This window comes from Piliocolobus tephrosceles, chromosome 5, assembly GCF_002776525.5.
Source record: "Piliocolobus tephrosceles isolate RC106 chromosome 5, ASM277652v3, whole genome shotgun sequence".
Classification (NCBI taxonomy): Eukaryota; Metazoa; Chordata; class Mammalia; order Primates; family Cercopithecidae; genus Piliocolobus; species Piliocolobus tephrosceles.
The window spans coordinates 102,828,931-102,847,287 of record NC_045438.1 but is presented as its reverse complement, the minus strand read 5'-3'; the positions used below and the strand labels follow the sequence as shown (position 1 = coordinate 102,847,287).

Genomic DNA, 18,357 nt, shown 5'->3' with positions numbered 1-18,357 from the left:
TGACAGTGGCAAAATTAAAAAAAATGCAAGTAATTTTTGCTGTTTTCAGACCCTTTATCTAGTTTGTTTTAAACTCTGGCATCGTATTTATTCAAACAGAAACATATTTGAAACATAGACACTGAGGCTGGGTGCAGTGGCTCACGCCTGTAATCCCAGCACTTTGGGAGGCCGAGGCGGGCGGATCACGAGGTCGGGAGATCGAGACCATTCTGGCTAACACAGTGAAACCCTGTCTCTACTAAAAATGCAAAAAATTAGCCGGGCATGCTGGCGGGCACCTGTAGTCCCAACTACTCAGGAGGCTGAGGCAGGAGAATGGCGTGAACCCAGGAAACAGAGCTTGCAGTGAGCCGAGATCATGCCACTGCACTCCAGCCTGGGTGACAGAGTGAAACTCCGTCTCAAAAAAAAAAAAAAAAAAAGAGAAGAAAAGAAACATAGACACTGAAAATGGGTCTACAAGTTCCATAGTTCCATGTAAGGGAAACGTTGAGACTCCAGCCAAGGAAATCATCCCCGTTTCACAACACTGCTTTAGGAACTAAGCTAAATCCCTAGTGTGCATTGTTTCCTTAATATGAGTTTTGACATTCACTTTAGGCTAATATTCAACAACCTACTCTGGAGAGAGGAATACAGCGCTCAGAAAACGGTAGCCCAGAGTATGGTGCTTTGGCATACTGAGTGCTTTGAACTAAGAGCATTGAAAGGCCTCAGAAGCAACCTCAGAACCAGGATCTCTCTGATCTTCTCTTTCCCTCCTGTCACTGGTCCCTTATTTTCCCCAAAGTAAGTCATAGATACCAGAATTCCTCTTCACCAAATCGGATCATAGTAAGTAGAACTTCTTTTCCCCAAAACAAATCAAAAAAAATTAAAAAATTTTACTCTAACCTTCCCGTACCTTTTCATCTAGAAGCCAGCCACAAAGAAATTCTCTAACCCACCCTTGTATTTTGTGGTAGAGGTTAGAAATGTTGGCCATGACCCTTATGATGGGGAGGAAGTTGTCACAATTTTCTACCCCTTGCAGGACTCATGCAAACCAGTAAAGAAGAAGAAGAACTACAGGTTCATCTTAGCAGATATGGGCAATGGCATTGTAGGTGTATAAAGTTCTAAGGCTGGAAAATGTAATTCATGGAAACTGGTTTATAATTCCCATCAGCCTATGATTTCCAGACCTCATACTATAAAGTTAATGGCTAGGAGATTCTTCAACTTTCTCTAACAATTTATTTCAGCTTCTAAAATCTGTATACTGTAACTACCTCTCTAATACATAATTCAGACTTAAGCTTCAACTCTGTGATTCACACCTATGAATTAAAAGTGAAAATTTGTAAACAGTTTGTTCTAAGCCCGTTTATAAGCCATTTGTATTGAAAAGAAAGGAACACAATAAAATCAGAATGAGGAGGCAAAGCTGTCTGGGGCCAGTACATGAGCCATTCTTCCATTGGGAAGACCTCTTTTAGAAGAAGAGAAGACGACATTTATAATGGCCTTCCATATTGCAGTTGCCTTCCGTGGCCTATATGCCTGTGCTATCTTGTTCATTTAAGGTATTCAGTATGCTTTTATTGAGCACCTGCTGAATGCCAGATGCTGTGCTAGGTGCCAGTGATATACAGACAAATAAGTCATTGCCCAGGAACTGTTCAGAGACAAAATATGAAGACCAGCCATGAAAAATATAATTGCAGTACTATGGAAAAGCTGCAGGGTGGTCAGTATCTGTAGAGCTTATGGGCTCACTACAGAGAGTACCTAGCCCATCCTGGATTGTTTTGTCTCATTTTCCATTTTAACAAGACATAATTACAAACCTGAATAGTCTAAAGAAGAGTGCTCCCTGGATCTATGAGATACATCTAAGATAGCAGCAAGCAAAGAGAATTGATGTGGAATTCAGAAAGAATTCCAGCTTGCTCACCACTTGTGTGAGCTTGGGAAACTTACTTAGCCTCCTTGAGCTTAAGTTTTCTAATCAGTAAAGTGGAGATAATGGCTTTACCTCCCAGAGTTATTGTGAGGATTAAGAAAGATAATAATGGCTGCCATTTCTTAAGTGGCTTTTATCTGTGTGGCCCAGTGATAAGTGTTTTATATCCTTTTTTAAATCTTCAAAATTACCCTGCAAGGTAAGTCTGATTACTGAAACTGGGACTAAAAGGAGATTAGATTTTACACTTCAGACCACACAACTTAAAAGTGATACAACTGAGATCTAAATATGCATTTCTCTAGATCCAACTTGGAGAAATATGCTATCAGACTTGATATATTCCAAGTATTTAAATGGTCTAGGAGAGTTCTTGGGATATAGCAGGTACTCCAGACATACAGGTGGCTTTCCATTCTCATTTTTCCCAAATATCTGAAATACGATGAATGTGCTTTATTTTATAGCATCACTTTTTCTCTAATATCAACAATTAAAGGACTGCAAAGACTAATTCTCTTGCATTTAAAATGTATAAAAGGAAAGGGGTCTTTTGAAATAAGCTATTCAGGAGAGCATATTTTTTGTGCAGTTAGATTGGTGGTCCTCTCAGGATAGGGATTCATATGCAGCTTCCAGAAATGTTGCATGATGTTAATATGAATGCAAGGAAACATTATCATGCTCTTATCTTTATTGGAAAAGATGCATATAATATTTGACAGCCACCTGAATTCTATAGATATGTAGATATTGTCAATCAGAATATATCTGTATTTAAATAGAAAATCCACAGGTTAGAATTTTCTTATTATTACACCTTTTGAAAACTCAGTTATAAGTTCAGTTTTTGACAGAAGTCGATTTCTTTAAAAAACAGGGATCTTAAATTAGAAAAGAAAGAAAAAGGCAATCAGATAAACCCTAATGTCAGTAAACATAAAAAAATAGCCAAATGAAATAGACCAATTGATTTATAAGCATGAAAACTTCTAAGCAAGTGGCAACTCATTAGAGGCATCAGTGTTACAAATAAATACTCATACAAGTAAATAAAGAAGAGGAAACCTTTAGTACATGTGAAAACTAAAGCCACACCTAAGTTGTTGCCCCAGAATATTGTTGGGTTATAAACTCTCCAATGTTCACTGTGAAGCTGGCATTCTAATCAGTGGAATCTTCTTTATTTTAAAGGCTGGGTGATCTACTTGAGTCTATGAACAAGAAGAAATCATGCATGGACAATCAAACTGAGTTCATGTCAGAGACATGAGTTGTCAGTGAGACAGTGAGAGCTATAATGTGATACTTCTGCCAGAAATCCAGGCCATCATTGCTATGGTTATTTCTGGCAGTGTCAAGGTGGCAGTTTCAAATTAGAATGAATATTTGGCATGAGGATGTATTTGCCATTAATGTTTCTAGGTAGCAAGGGCCCCATATTTCAGCATACACATTTTTCATTTGCTTCCATATTCATTTCAGTGTCCTTGAGCTTTATTAATCAGAATAGCTTTAATAAACCCATGTAGAAAATATCAAAATGGTTTCTGGTTATACAATATTGGTGACCAGCATACCTTTATATTTTTCCTGTATACTTTTTAGATTTTCGTAGCAATCCAATTATTTAAAATATGATCCACCCAGTTCTGAATTAGGTACTACCCATTCAATCAGAATATAACTATAAAACCTCCAATCAGCTAGTATATCTTCTTTTCCATGGAATGTATTTGATGCTGGTTTGCTTCTTAAAAATGCTTTATCTGGTGTATTTGGCAGCAACAAACATTAGGTGACTTTGACTAATGAAGTAACTGTTGGAAGGGGACGGAATAATTCACCTCTTGGCCAGAGAATAGTAGGAATGTCAACGGACATTTCCAGCAACATGGGAAGGTATAGTTCCCCAAAGCAAAGTCAGAATCCTCACAAGATGAAGGATAATTGGAGACTTCACAAACAAAAATCATCAGATGCTCATCTCAAAATAAGGGTGCTATGGGCCTTTGGCATCAACTGTCTTAGAAGAGAATGAGTTTCTTGTACTTGAAAAAGAAAGATCCCATTGAAAGAGGGGATTCCAGCATAGACTTAAAAATTGAGCTAGAAATTTTCTGAATCCTAGAAAAGGGAAAAGAGAGGATAGACAAGTAAGACCATGGGAATAACTAATTCGAGGAATTTCAAATTAAAAATGGATATGTTAAAATGAGGGAATTGCCTCACTTGGATTTATCTTAGCAAATTATCCTATCACTTTCATAGCAGCACCATATGTTTTCTTTATCACACTTACAGTTTTACATTTATTTGAATTATTATGCCTGTGTCCTCCATTAGATTTCAAACTACAAGAGATCAGGAACTCAATCAGATTTTGTGCAACATCATTACCTGAGCATCTAGCACAGTATGTGATGCTCGTAAGTATGTATTAAATGATGGAATAAAATATCTCTAGAAAAATGTCAGTACATCACCCCTACTGTACCATAGAAGAAAATAACTCCATAGAAAAGGAGTCACTACTCTGAAAAATGAAATTTGTAAGTTAGAAGCAGATCCAGTTTTCTAACTACAATAGCTTTTTTTTTTAAGTGTTCCGTATACACAAATCCATATTTTAATCAGTGTCTTAGAACCTGGTACTGCATGAAAGTGTTTGTCTCCCGAAGGAAAGAATGTGCTACTTTATGTTTGCGACTGACAGGGTCCTCAAAATCTCCCCATTGAGCTGCTTATGCAAATCCTCTCTCTCCTAAATCCCCACAAGCCATCACTCGTCAAATTATGTTTGCCTGGTGTTTCTCTATTAATCCTGCAAATCTGTTTTGTATATTCTCCCTCAAACTGATAGGAAGTTAATCGCTCCATAATTGCTTGCTATGTTTCATGTCCCTATCATGAGTAATGTTGCCATGTTCTTGTCCTCAAACACCTGATTCTCACACAGCCAACTCCTAGAGCCAAAAGGAGCAAAGACAGAAACTGATTGTTGCAAGACATAAAATGACAGAAATCTCTCACATAAAAGTAGGCTACTGAAAGGAAAGAAATGAGCTAAACAATGTATTGCCTAGATACATATTTATTAAATATAGGAAATTAAACTTGCGTAGGAGAGAACAGGCTTTTTTAATGTGTTAAAGATTCCATTGGTTTTGTCTTTTGCCCTTTTCCTTTTCCTCAAGGAGGTAAAGTGTTTCTCTGCAGTGTCTTTTAGAAGGAAATTAGGCATTACAGCTCTCCCAAATATATATCTCTTTTTCAAAACAAATCCTTATTTTTGGAAATATTTGCTAATTAAAACAATGGACCAAATATTCAAATTCTAGTTTAAACATAGATATAATATACCTATGCAAACCACGTGCACAAATGGTAAGTTATGAGGCATATGCTTAAAATACAGTAAAATCTTACAAAATATGAAGGCATAGTCTTGGAGAATCACCAAAATATTGATTTTTAACTTTAAAAAATCAAAACGGAGGAAGACATTTTCTCCTTTAAAATAACAATTACAAATACAGGGTACTTATTATCTAACTCTTCTTCTTTGGGGTTCTTAAATGATCTGCAATTGAACAAGATTCAGCCCATGATACTTACCCCAAGGTCATTTTTATTTGACTCCATTTGTTGAGTTATGGTGAAGTTGGGAGAAAAGGGTGTAACCAGGGATGAGAAGTATGAATATATTTGTATCTGTGATTTTAGAAGCATATCAGCCACACAATTTATGCTCTGAACCCTAATTGTTAAGAATCTGTACCATCTCTTAAACAAATTGATGAAATCTATGGGTCAGATTTGCCTCCTATGAAACTTAATCATTATGCACATGGAAAATGCAAGGTTTTACATCCCACATATATTTCAGACACTTTAGTGCTTTGATTCAGCCTTAATGGCAGGGTTTGGGATTTTGCTCCCACTTTAGTACAGCCAACTAGGATTTTAGTGTTTACAGAAATAAGACATAAAAAAGTAATGTTTCCCATGACAAACATCAGGGACTAGGTGCTTTTTTTTTTTTTTTTTTTTTTTTTTTTTCTTTTTTGAGACGGAGTCTCGCTCTGTAGCCCGGGCTGGAGTGCAGTGGCTGGATCTCAGCTCACTGCAAGCTCCGCCTCCCGGGTTTACGCCATTCTCCTGCCTCAGCCTCCGGAGTAGCTGGGACTACAGGCGCCCGCCACATCGCCCGGCCAGTTTTTTTGTATTTTTTTAGTAGAGACAGGGTTTCACCGTGTTAGCCAGGATGGTCTCCATCTCCTGACCTCGTGATCCACCCATCTCGGCCTCCCAAAGTGCTGGGATTACAGGCTTGAGCCACCGCGCCCGGCCTGGACTAGGTGCTTTACCAGTTCGAGTTTTTAAACATTTTTAAAATATTATAACGGTTTTTGTAAAACAGCTTTAAATTTGAATAATGAAAATCTTACTCAGAAATGACTGGTACATTTTTAATGTACCCACAAGAAAACCTTTTTTTTTTTTTTTTTGTAGTCTTGTAAGTGAAAGAAAAAGCCAATTCTTAATGTGTAAGAAGTGCTGAATATGAGACAATGATTTGGTGCAACTTATTTGCATTTGTGCATCTTATAGGACCTCCTGGTTCCTGCCAAACTTGATTATCCTTATTAAGCAAAAATATTGAATCTCTTGTTTGAAAAACATACATCAAGTTTGGGGATGAGAGCTATCTTGTTCTCTTTTGCAGAAGGTCATGCATACAAGGAAGAGGCATATGGAACTATTTCAAGAGCTAAATCAGAAATTTCAAACTTTGGACAGATTTCGGGATATACCAAATACGAGCAGTATGGTAAGTATGCTTTGCTTCAATGCCTGAGTAGAAGATGCGTGATGCCAGATATTATTCCTGCCTTCTAGGACCTCCTTATCGTGGGAACATAAAACGAGCCTACACAGAAAAAAAAGTATAAGCCTCGAAAACGTACTTTGGAAAGTCTACCAAGACAAATTAGGAATGGCAGAATCTTGAGGCATTTTATTGATATTTCACATATCCTCATTTATAAGCTTTAATTAGAATTGGTTACATATCAAAACTATGTTGGCTTTATCTGATCATTTTACTATCAGAGTTAAAATTAAAATTAATTTTCTTTTCGAATATCCCTTTGGGTTAATATTTCCATTTTCATTTGAATGTCTGACATAAATGTAATTGTTTTGTGTATATGAAGTTGTTACCTGAAACCAGAGTGATAGATTTTTGTCTCCAGGAGATTTGCTTATTTTTTGGTAGGAATTTTCATACACACATCAACAGTGGGGACTCTGGTTATTAATCGTGACCATTCTCTTCTCATTCATTCACACTATTACAGTCTTAGTACAGGACTTCATCAAATAAAGTAACTTTGTACAGTTACTATGTTTATGGCATACTCATAGCTTCACAGAAGTTTACATAATTATAAGAGCGCTGTAGGACTCTAGAAATCAATATACTAGTTGAAAGCTCAATCGAGAACTATCTGATCTTAAGCAAGTCACCCAACTCAGGTTTCTAAACTTCAATTTCACCCTCCTAAATGGAGCATAGAAAACGGTAATTAATATATATCTTCAGTCATTACAACACTTTCAAAAGCAAGTAGGTTAGGAAGCACCTTATAGGTTAGGAAGCTGAGGCTCAGCTATAAGACAGAGCTGGGACTGCCATCTGACACCAGCTCTTCTCTTTCGCCCACATGTGGGGCTCTTTCTTTGCCTCATACTTTTTGCAGTCCTTGGATGGTCCGTCTTCTTTTCCAGACATCAATATTTATATTTTTCTAAAGTAGATGATGTTTGGTCGCCTTCTTAATCTAGTGATTCTTCCATATGTATTTTATGAGACTTAGCCCTAGCTTCCTGATTAGTAATGTTAGCTTCTGAAGAGCTAAAGAGTAAGCATTTATGTATGTTTATGTTTTTCTTTTATTCCTCTCAGTACTGGCACAATGCCGGTTGTGGTAAGCTATCATGGCTGCTATTGATTTATAGTATAGCTGTGATCGTTCAATCTGTGTTAAAGGAAGGCTATAAGAAATATACGCTTTAACTCTTAATTCGTCTCTTAATAGTTTCTTGTTCATCAATTTTTCTCCTTAAAGTAGGAATCATGTATTATTTGTTATCACCAATCAAATGCTAGGCAAATAGAAAACACTTCATCCATAATGAGTGGATCTTCCTCTTCCACTCCTCCTCATAGAAAGCTATCCATTTTTAGCTAGCATGCAAATGAGAATTACACCGTTGAGATTAGACCTAAACACATTAGCTACACATTTTGAAATAGTAAAATCTAACATTGAAATAATTGAAGAAACTTCATTACTTAGAAAAGGAGAGGGTGGTATTTACAAATCTAAAAGTCTTATGCAATAGATACAGCTGGCTAACTGCTATAATATGATTGTAATTTCCCCTTGTTGTATGGTCTGGGTATTAAATCATTAATGGCACAACTATCTGTATCTCAGTTTCCTGACAACAAGAACTAGTGTACTAATTACACCACATCTCTGCAGCAGCATGCCTCTTCTAGAGGAGATTTATAAATATTTACCATTTGGAAGGTTAGGGGTGGGGAGGATAGAGTTGTCATTGCTGCTTGACTGTCATCCTAAATATCTAAGAAGAGAGAGAGAAAAAATGCAAGTTCTTTATTCAGTTTTGATTAATAATGAGCATGAGTGAGTTCATTATCCTTAATTTAGTCACATAATTTGTAGTGGCACATTATTAATGAAAAATTGCATAATTGTGTGGAGAAAGACTTTTTTAAAACCTCAAATAAAGGGATTTTTCTTTCTTTCTTTTTTTTTCTTTCTCCTGGGCTGCTAACTCACAGCACCTGCCTGGCACTGCAAATGATGGTAATTACGTAGAATAATAAAATTTGGGGAATCAAAGAGAAACCAAAAAACCATTTATTCCATTTCCTTGCTTCCAGGCAGGAAAACATTTAAATCACACTAAAAAAGAGAAGACACTTATATCCAGGGAAGAAACTATTTTACTTTGTGTGTGTCTCACAAACTATTCAGTCAAGATCTCTTTCCCCCAAGTAGCTTTTGCAAATTCTTACTTTTTGAAAATAAGCACACTCCTTTTTGCTTCATACCCAAATGTTGGTAGATTGGAAGAAGGAGGGATGAAAGAAGAGAGAGAGGAAGGAAGAAAAAAAGGAAAGGACAAAAGAGGAAAGGATAGATGGATGGAGGGAGGGAGGGACCTATCCACAATTGGACAGCCAGTGTGCTCTGGATCCATGAACTACGGGAAATGCTCAGGCAGCCCTGCCATATTTTTGGGTGGCTCTGAACTCTGTTTACCTAACATCCTATTTCTACTGATGCAACTTAAGACCAAATAAGCATTTTGGGAAGCTTCGTGCACATTGGCTTATATGGAATTTGTAATTTTTGAGCCTTTAACAAATATGCATCTGTTTAACTACAGCTCCTTATTCTGTACTCAAGTGCAAAACATACATAAACAAAAAACAGCTGCATAAATTCAGAGACTTACACTAACTTCGAAGTTTTTATCATAAGATTTATACCTCCATTGAAACCTTTCCTGGCACCTACAGCTCTCACCACCAAATTCAATGATCCCTTTGGACTGCTCCACAGTTCATCATTTACTTGGACCATTGACGATATTACACTTTTCAGTATGAGAATCTGTAGGCTCCTCTCTTATCACACCCAACACACAGGAGGATGAGTCACTCCTGGGTACCATACACTGACAATGAGGTCCCTCCCTACTCCCTGCAGATCTTGTTCCCACTCTGACTTCTGGGTGCAGTTCTTTTACCACTAAAGAAGGCTCTAACCTTAAAGGGCATCCACACATTTGTGAACAATAATGAGAACCTCAGTGGAGCTGGGAGTGACTTGGGAAGATTAGCCGAAAGCCAGAATTTATGAATTATGAATTAATGTATTACCCACTAATAGAACCTCTCAGGAATTCAATAGGTCATGTAGTGACAATAATACCATTTGAAATTAGAATGTAGATTTTCTGACAAAGTTTAAAATTGGCCATTTTAGTTCACATATCCATAATGGTTGATCTTTAAAATCATATCTGTTCCACACATAATGGAGCCCCTATATATTCCAAGCAAATGAGCTAACACTTTACACAGTGTGAGTTCTTTCAGGATTGAGCTAATTGGACCTTCTGTCAAACTAAGGATACCCAGAAATCTCCTATAGACACAACCCTCGTCTATGATAAATGAGTCCACTATGGATCTGATTCAGCAGAATTTGAAACAGTGAGCCTTTCAGTTGATGTGTGATGATTCAGGTCTCACCAGAGTGCCCCTAAACGTTCAACATCTCCCTATTGCCTACAAAATAAATTCCAAATTTAGTAGCCAGGCATTCAGAATCCCTTATGATCTGGCTTCCACTTCACCTTCTGCCTACTTTTCTGCTATTCTTTTTTATGCCAACTAAAATAGATAAGTCACTGTTCTCATGGTTTTCCCGTCTCCATGCTCTCTGGATTTTTTCTTCCCAGTGTGCCATTCAGCCACCAGACCTCCAACCACACGTGTTCATGGCCAAGCCCATCCTTCTATTCTGGCCCTAATGTCACTTTTCTCAGAAAGTTTTATGTATTTCCCGTATAAAGAAGCCATCTCTCTACCCTTCTCTGAATTCCCATAACACTTTTTCTAGATGATAGATATAAATATTAACATGTTTTAACCTCCATTTAACTATAAACCCTTCTGTAATAAGTATGGCTACTATATATTGAGTGTTTATTAAATTCTCCAGGCATTATCCTAGGTTACCCCATTTTTTGTATTTTTGCAACCCCACAAAGTAGGCATTAATCCACATGTTCTGCCAACTCCTTGGCCCACAATATAAAGCATATCTCTGTTTTGCAGATATTCAGGCTGAGGTTCAGAAAAATGAAATCACTTGTTTAAAATCGCATTCATCTGAAGTGGAGGAACTGGAATTTGGACCTGCATGTATCAGGCTTTAAATCTTGAGCTTCCTAGTGGACCATGCTGATTATGACTTCATCCTCCCTGGCAGCTAATAATGGTGTCTGGCACAGAGCAGCTGATAAATAAAAAAATATTGATTGAAGGGAAGCAGAGAGGGGGAGAGGAAAGAAAGGAAGGATAAGGTAGAGGGAGAGCTACAAGACTATAATTCATGAGACTTTAGAACATTTGACTAAAGCAGAATTAATTAATTCCCTCCACACATCCTACAAATTAACCTTTCATTAAATGTTTACTATTAACCTTTCTTCCCCATATATTCTCAGGAGTAAGTTTAATCAGTGCTGAAAACATCTAATGCATTAAACATTTTATTAATTTAATTTCCAGTTGTGATAAGTGTTTTTGTTGTTGTTTTGGTTTTTGGTTTTGGGTTTTTTATGGTGCCCAGACTGGTCTCACACTCCTGGACTTAAGCAATCCTCCTACCTCAGCCTCCCACATAGCTAGAATTACAGGCACACATCACTGCACCTGGCTTAGGTATGATAAGTATTTCTACAGATTGCCTGTCTTTCTTAGCCATAGTTTAAGATGATGTTTAATATATTGAGTGGAATTTGGATAGTAATTCAAGTATCTTTTTTTTTTTATGTTTCCTTCTCCTTGTATTTTGTTTTTTTTTTTTTTTTTAATTATTATACTTTAAGTTCTAGGGTACATGTGCATAACGTGCAGGTTTGTTACATATGTATACTTGTGCCATGTTGGTGTGCTGCACCCATCAACTCGTCAGCACCCATCAATTCGTCATTTATATCAGGTATAACTCCCAATGCAATCCCTCCCCCCTCCCCCCTCCCCATGATAGGCCCCAATGTGTGATGTTCCCCTTCCTGAGTCCAAGTGATGTCATTGTTCAGTTCCCACCTATGAGTGAGAACATGCGGTGTTTGGTTTTCTGTTCTTGTGATAGTTTGCTAAGAATGATGGTTTCCAGCTGCATCCATGTCCCTACAAAGGACGCAAACTCATCCTTTTTTATGGCTGCATAATATTCCATGGTGTATATGTGCCACATTTTCTTAATCCAGTCTGTCACAGATGGACATTTGGGTTGATTCCAAGACTTTGCTATTGTGAATAGTGCCGCAATAAACATACGTGTGCATGTGTCTTTATAGCAGCATGATTTATAATCCTTTGGGTATATACCCAGTAGTGGGATGGCTGGGTCATATGGTACATCTAGATCTAGATCCTTGAGGAATCGCCATACTGTTTTCCATAATGGTTGAACTAGTTTACAATCCCACCAACAGTGTAAAAGTGTTCCTATTTCTCCACATCCTCTCCAGCACCTGTTGTTTCCTGACTTTTTAATGATTGCCATTCTAACTGGTGTGAGATGGTATCTCATTGTGGTTTTGATTTGCATTTCTCTGATGGTGAGTGATGATGAGCATTTTTTCATGTGTCTGTTGGCTGTATGAATGTCTTCTTTTGAGAAATGTCTGTTCATATCCTTTCCCCACTTTTTGATGGGGTTGTTTGTTTTTTTCTTGTAAATTTGTTTGAGTTCTTTGTAGATTCTGGATATTAGCCCTTTGTCAGATGAGTAGATTGCAAAAATGTTCTCCTATTCTGTAGGTTGCCTGTTCACTCTAATGGTAGTTTCTTTTGCCATGCAGAAGCTCTTTAGTTTAGTCATATCCCATTTGTCAATTTTGGCTTTTGTTGCCATTGCTTTTGGTGTTTTAGACATGAAGTCCTTGCCCATGCCTATACCATGCTCATGGATAGGAAGAATCAATATCGTGAAAATGGCCATACTGCCCAAAGTTATTTATAGATTCAATGCCATCCCCATCAAGCTACCAATGAGTTTCTTCACAGAATTGGAAAAAACAGCTTCAAAGTTCATATGGAACCAAAAAAGAGCCCGCATTGCCAAGACAATCCTAAGTCAAAAGAACAAAGCTGGAGGCATCACGCTACCTGACTTCAAACTATACTACAAGGCTACAGTAACCAAAACAGCATGGTACTGGTACCAAAACAGAGATATAGACCAATGGAACAGAACAGAGTCCTCACAAATAATACCACACATCTACAGCCATCTGATCTTTGACAAACCTGAGAGAAACAAGAAATGGGGAAAGGACTCCCTATTTAATAAATGGTGCTGGGAAAATTGGCTAGCCATAAGTAGAAAGCTGAAACTGGATCCTTTCCTTGCTCCTTATACGAAAATTAATTCAAGATGGATTAGAGACTTAAATGTTAGACCTAATACCATAAAAATCCTAGAAGAAAACCTAGGTGGTACCATTCAGGTCAAGTACCTTTTTTATGTTCACTTGATGATTGGTTATAATCAGTTAAAGGCCAGATTTGGGGACCAGGGAAGGCTTACATTCAACGACTATAATATTCTCACTAAACATGACATTCTATAATGAAAAATAAAAAGGAAATTGGAATATTAATTAAGCTTCTAAGATCATTTTAATAATTCTGAAAAATATAAATAAAGAGCTAGTAGAAATTAAAAGGCAGTGATTTTCAAAAGGGAAACAGCTTTCAAACCTGATAGAATTCATTGGTATACAATTAAAAGTTTAAAAAAAATTCAGATAAACAGTTATATTTTATCTCTTCAATAATGATTAATTTTAGTGAATCTCTGTATTCTACAACAAAAAGACTCACAAAACAAGAGAATATAGCAGCATTTAAATATTCTAAAATGTTAATTTCTTGAGAAAAACTAGGCATAGTGTTCTAAATTATTTAATGAAATACTGTTACCTTGAGTGACTTTTTATTGTTAAATAATATGCTCCACAAGACCTCAGATCTGCTAATCTCACCAAATTTCTGTCACAATACTTACATTTTCTACATTTAATCTTAGTGGTGACTTAACTCTCCTTCCTACTTCAACATATGGCCATACTGACAATTCACAACATGCCCCAAACAAAACATCGCCTACTTTGCCTTCTATACTAGTGTTCACTTCCTTTGATTCCTAGAAAATTGTTGGGTAACTTAGAGAAGGTATTCGTCAGTTTGTTCAATGAAATAAAACTAAAATCAAAACTATTTCCCGCAGTTGGCCATATTTTCAAGTCATCTCTGCATCATAGAAATTGGATTAAGATTACAAACACGCTCTCTTCCTGGAAACTTCAACTAGCGGTGATCCTAGTCCTCACATGAATGACTCTCTTTCCCTCTCTTCTCAACAGGAAAACCCAGCACCAAACAAGAATCCATGGGACACTTTCAAAAACCCCAGTGAATACCCGCATTACACCACAATCAATGTCTTAGACACAGAGGCAAAGGATGCTTTGGAACTGAGGCCGGCAGAGTGGGAGAAGTGTCTGAACTTGCCTCTGGATGTGCAAGAGGGTGATTTTCAAACAGAAGTTTAACAAAATCAAAATGGACTGAGGTAGAGACAAAACAATTTATTGCACTGACACTTAAGACTTGGGAAGCCTGACATTTCTATCTGGACAGTATGACTATCTTATGTCAGGATCTTCATGTGCCAAATGTCAGTGGTGTTTTCATATGGTAACTTCTCACTAGTCAGGCTAGTGGAGAGATGACCAGGTGTACAGTTCTGACCATCCTGTGTTGTAAGTACCTGTGGAATGGATTTGTAAGGTAATCTTTATAGATAAACCTCAAGCAACGATTCATGTTGTAACCGCTTCATATGGTTTAGTTTTCAAAAAACTTCACCATGAAGCACAATGTATATATTTATGCAGTTTTTAAAGTTTATAACAGTCTGTTTGGCCATTACTACACTTTTTACTTTATAATATAAAAGCAAAGTTTTTGTCATTAAATGAATGTTTGTTGAGCTACATTCTTCATTGCTTTAAATGCAATAAAGTAATAATCTCACTTTTATATGAATAATATATTTCACATCTTTATTATTGCAGTTTTCTCTAGAAAGCTCTGAGAAGCTTTCTCTGCTGCAGCTGTGTATAAAATATTTAAAATGTTGTATGGTGTAAATAAACTTTTGTCTACATATCAGTTTTTTAGTGCATTTTATTTTGGATTTGTTGAACAGAAATTTACATATTTATAAAGTTTTTTTTTCAATACAGATACTAAAAATGTATTCACAGTTTTAATAGCATACCGTTATTACTCCTTTGAGGCTAATGATTTCTCAAATGTAATAATAGGTTTCTATAGTGCTTCTGTATTTTCTACTCAAACATTCTTTGGAACAATGTACCATGTAAATGGGGCTTGTCAGAAATCTGCTGTCATCATACTCTTACATAAATATTATGTTTTTTCTATCTTGTGGCAAAAAGATAACTAGTAGAAAACAGTAAGTTCCAATACAGAAAACAAAACAGGGGAAGATGTTAATTTTAAGTAATGAAGTTCACTGCATGTTTCACAAAGGAAACTACTCATACTACAGTTCTTCATCGCATACAAAAAAAAATGAACTTCTTCAGGACTTTAAAAATTTTTATCTATATAGTCTCTAGCAGAAGGAAGGAGAGTGGATGTATTTGATTGAACGATTGTCTCTGGAAGCCTGAGGTGAGCCAAATGCACAAACAGTCCCTAGTGTCCCTAGTGTCTTCTCTTGTGTTAAAGCCACACTGGTAATTTCTCTCACTCCCTCAGATACACATTAAAGGAAATACCGTGGGGAAGGATTTTAGCAGTTTCTTGGTCATTTCAATGATTTGAGATGTGTTTTTTTAGTCTGAGGCAAGGAAGGGGGGTGGAGAGGAGACCGGGGTCTTCGAAGTTCCTAAAATGTGTATTTAGATTAGTTTGTGGTTAAACCTGAGCTGTGTGGTCTTCTGTGGTCTGCCTCAAACTCAAGTGAATCAGTTCCTGCTCTTCACGACCTTGAAGGCACTCAGGCCATGAGGCGGAGACCACGGTGCTTCAACATTCAAGTGCGCCTCTAAGCTAGAGCCTTAAAAACCACACAGCTCAGGCTGAACTCCTGTCAGAAACTTACAATGTTCTCAATGTCAAGATGTTAAAAGTATATTTTTAATTAGATTTTAAAAATAAAAGCAACATCATTATGCAAAAAAGTATAACATAACTAAGGACTGATTTTTCAATAAAATAACTTTTATGCTAATTATAATGTAATTGTATAGCCTATTTATAAGATGACTTTTTGGTGACAGGAATAGTATTTGGCAAATCTCTCCCTCTTTTTCTCTCTCTACATATATACATATATAATATACACACATGTGTATGTATATATGTATATATCTCTGAATATGTGTATCAATCTACATATATATATACACACAAATCCATAATGCTCAGTTTCATCTCCATTACCTATAACTGTGAATGCAGACCATGTATGTGTGGTCACCCATTCCACACTGTAAAATCTTGAACGAAAAGAAACACACTAAGCATATGTTTGAAAACATACAAATTCAATACATTTGGCTAATATTTCTTCTACAGATTCACTGCTGTAAAATAAAATCTTACATCTTTTCACTTTGATTTTTCTTTAGTTCTAGTAACTCCATATTAGATGTATATGTGAAAGCTGTCCAGAAATTGCACACTTAAAAATGTTAGTGTGGATTTTTTGGCTACTGTAAGAATGTCGAGTTGTGGTGTGGTGTTTTTTGTTTTTTAATCTACAGCAAAAAATGCAGGTGAATAAGTCTCAAGGAATGACAATTTTAAGGAAGCCGTCTTCTGCTCCACTCCTTTTAAGTGTCCCCTGAACTCCGTCTCTCTCATGTGCACACACACAACACACGCACACATACATGCACACATTCTTCCAAAGCTGAATCACAGCTGTCCGCTTAGGCAGGGGAGCATATATATTCCAGCCTGGGCAGTGCCTTCCTGGCCCACTGCACTCATGACTGGCCAGAATCTTTGTGCCCTTCCCCTAGAACTTCTTCCCTTTCCACTGTCTAAATTTTACTTGTGCTTTAAAGGACAACTCATATTTCGTTTTCATAAAGTTTTTCATAATTTTCCTCCAAGTTGGAAATCATTTGTCCCGTGAACTCTTATGCCACTGTTTCTGTACCTCTCTTAGGACTTTTCAAATATTCGATCTTGTTATTTATATGCATTTCTGATATCCTCTGATGGACTCACAAGTGCCTGGAGGGCAGGAGTCATGTCTGATCCATTTTGTGTTTCTTAAGGGACCTAGCACAATAATGTTCACACAATAAACGTTTGTTAAATTATTTGTGGAATTTCTTCTAGTATTGCTTACAGTGGTATACATCAAGTCACATATTCACAGATATTTATTGAACAACTATTATGTGTTTATTGCTATGTTAAGCAGTTAGGATACTATAGGGTCTCTGAGGCAACTCTCAATCTATTGAAGATATAGGATACATATGTGAAACAAGTAATGATATTTAAATATGGAAAAAAAAACTGGATACGATATATTATTTCTTTGTGTCCTTAAAATATGTAGTAAGATTAATTATCCTAATGAAATGGAAGCCCAGAAGAGTTTAAGTCTCCACTGAAGATCACCATAAATAAATGGAACCCCAATATTAGAGCCCAGGCCTCCTGACTCCTACCCTAGAGGTATTTTCATGACACCATGGTGCTTCTACTTGTTTCTTTTAGATTATTAAGTCCCCAAGTCAAACAATAACAAGTTCTATGGAAACATTCTCAGGCGAGGAATAGAGGCATAAAATTGAAAACATGCATCATCATTCATGGTGGTAGTGAGGCTAGTAGCTGATTGTAGTGGAAAAGCACAGGTAGTCCAATATAAATTTCAAGCCAACTTGAATTTTCAGATTGTCTTCAGACTCTGTGTAAAAACACACAGCCAATTTTTTTTTTAAGTCAGTCAAAAAACCATTGCTTCAGAAAGTTGAGTTGGTAAATTTTGAACCATTCTCAGCTTTAGTTTTTCAGGGTTATCCATGTCTCTAGCATGTTAATTTACACAGTTTTCCATGGTGACAAAATCATCCTGCCCCTGAGATGCTTCTGTAGTTAAATTTGTAATGGGTAGTACAGCATAAAAGAGCTGTCAGAACCAAAAACCGTAGAATGTAGAGATGAGAGAAAGCTTGGCAATCAATGAAAATGGTGATGGTTTTCAGGTGAAAAAATAAAAACTTCAAACTTGGAGAAGGAGAAATTGTATTTGAAAAGACGCACTCCAACTGTAAGATCTACCAGCATCTCAGAGGTCAGGCAGAAAGGCTTTTCTTTAATACTGAGGTAAACAGGAAAAGAAAAAGCTGGGTATGAGAGCATGGCATGAGTAGGTGTGGTGATCAGGTATTTGAGCAGGAAACCTCTTCTTTGTGGTCAACAGTTCTGAGAGGTACGGTGAGGG

The 18,357-nt window shown here is 36.8% G+C and overlaps 1 protein-coding gene across 2 annotated transcripts in view; it reads left to right on the top strand.

The window, feature by feature from the left end:
- The window catches only part of ADGRB3 (adhesion G protein-coupled receptor B3), a 765,428-nt gene extending 750,403 nt beyond the window's left edge, over positions 1-15,025 (top strand). The window contains exons 31-32 of one of the 2 annotated variants that reach the window (XM_023230291.2): positions 6,678-6,782; positions 14,219-15,025. In XM_023230291.2, coding sequence (XP_023086059.1) covers positions 6,678-6,782; positions 14,219-14,407 — 294 coding nt within the window. In that variant the 3' untranslated portion in view covers positions 14,408-15,025. The remainder of the gene's footprint in view (positions 1-6,677; positions 6,783-14,218) is intronic. The other variant, XM_023230292.1, reaches the window with a different exon arrangement.
- Positions 15,026-18,357: the final 3,332 nt, after the last annotated feature.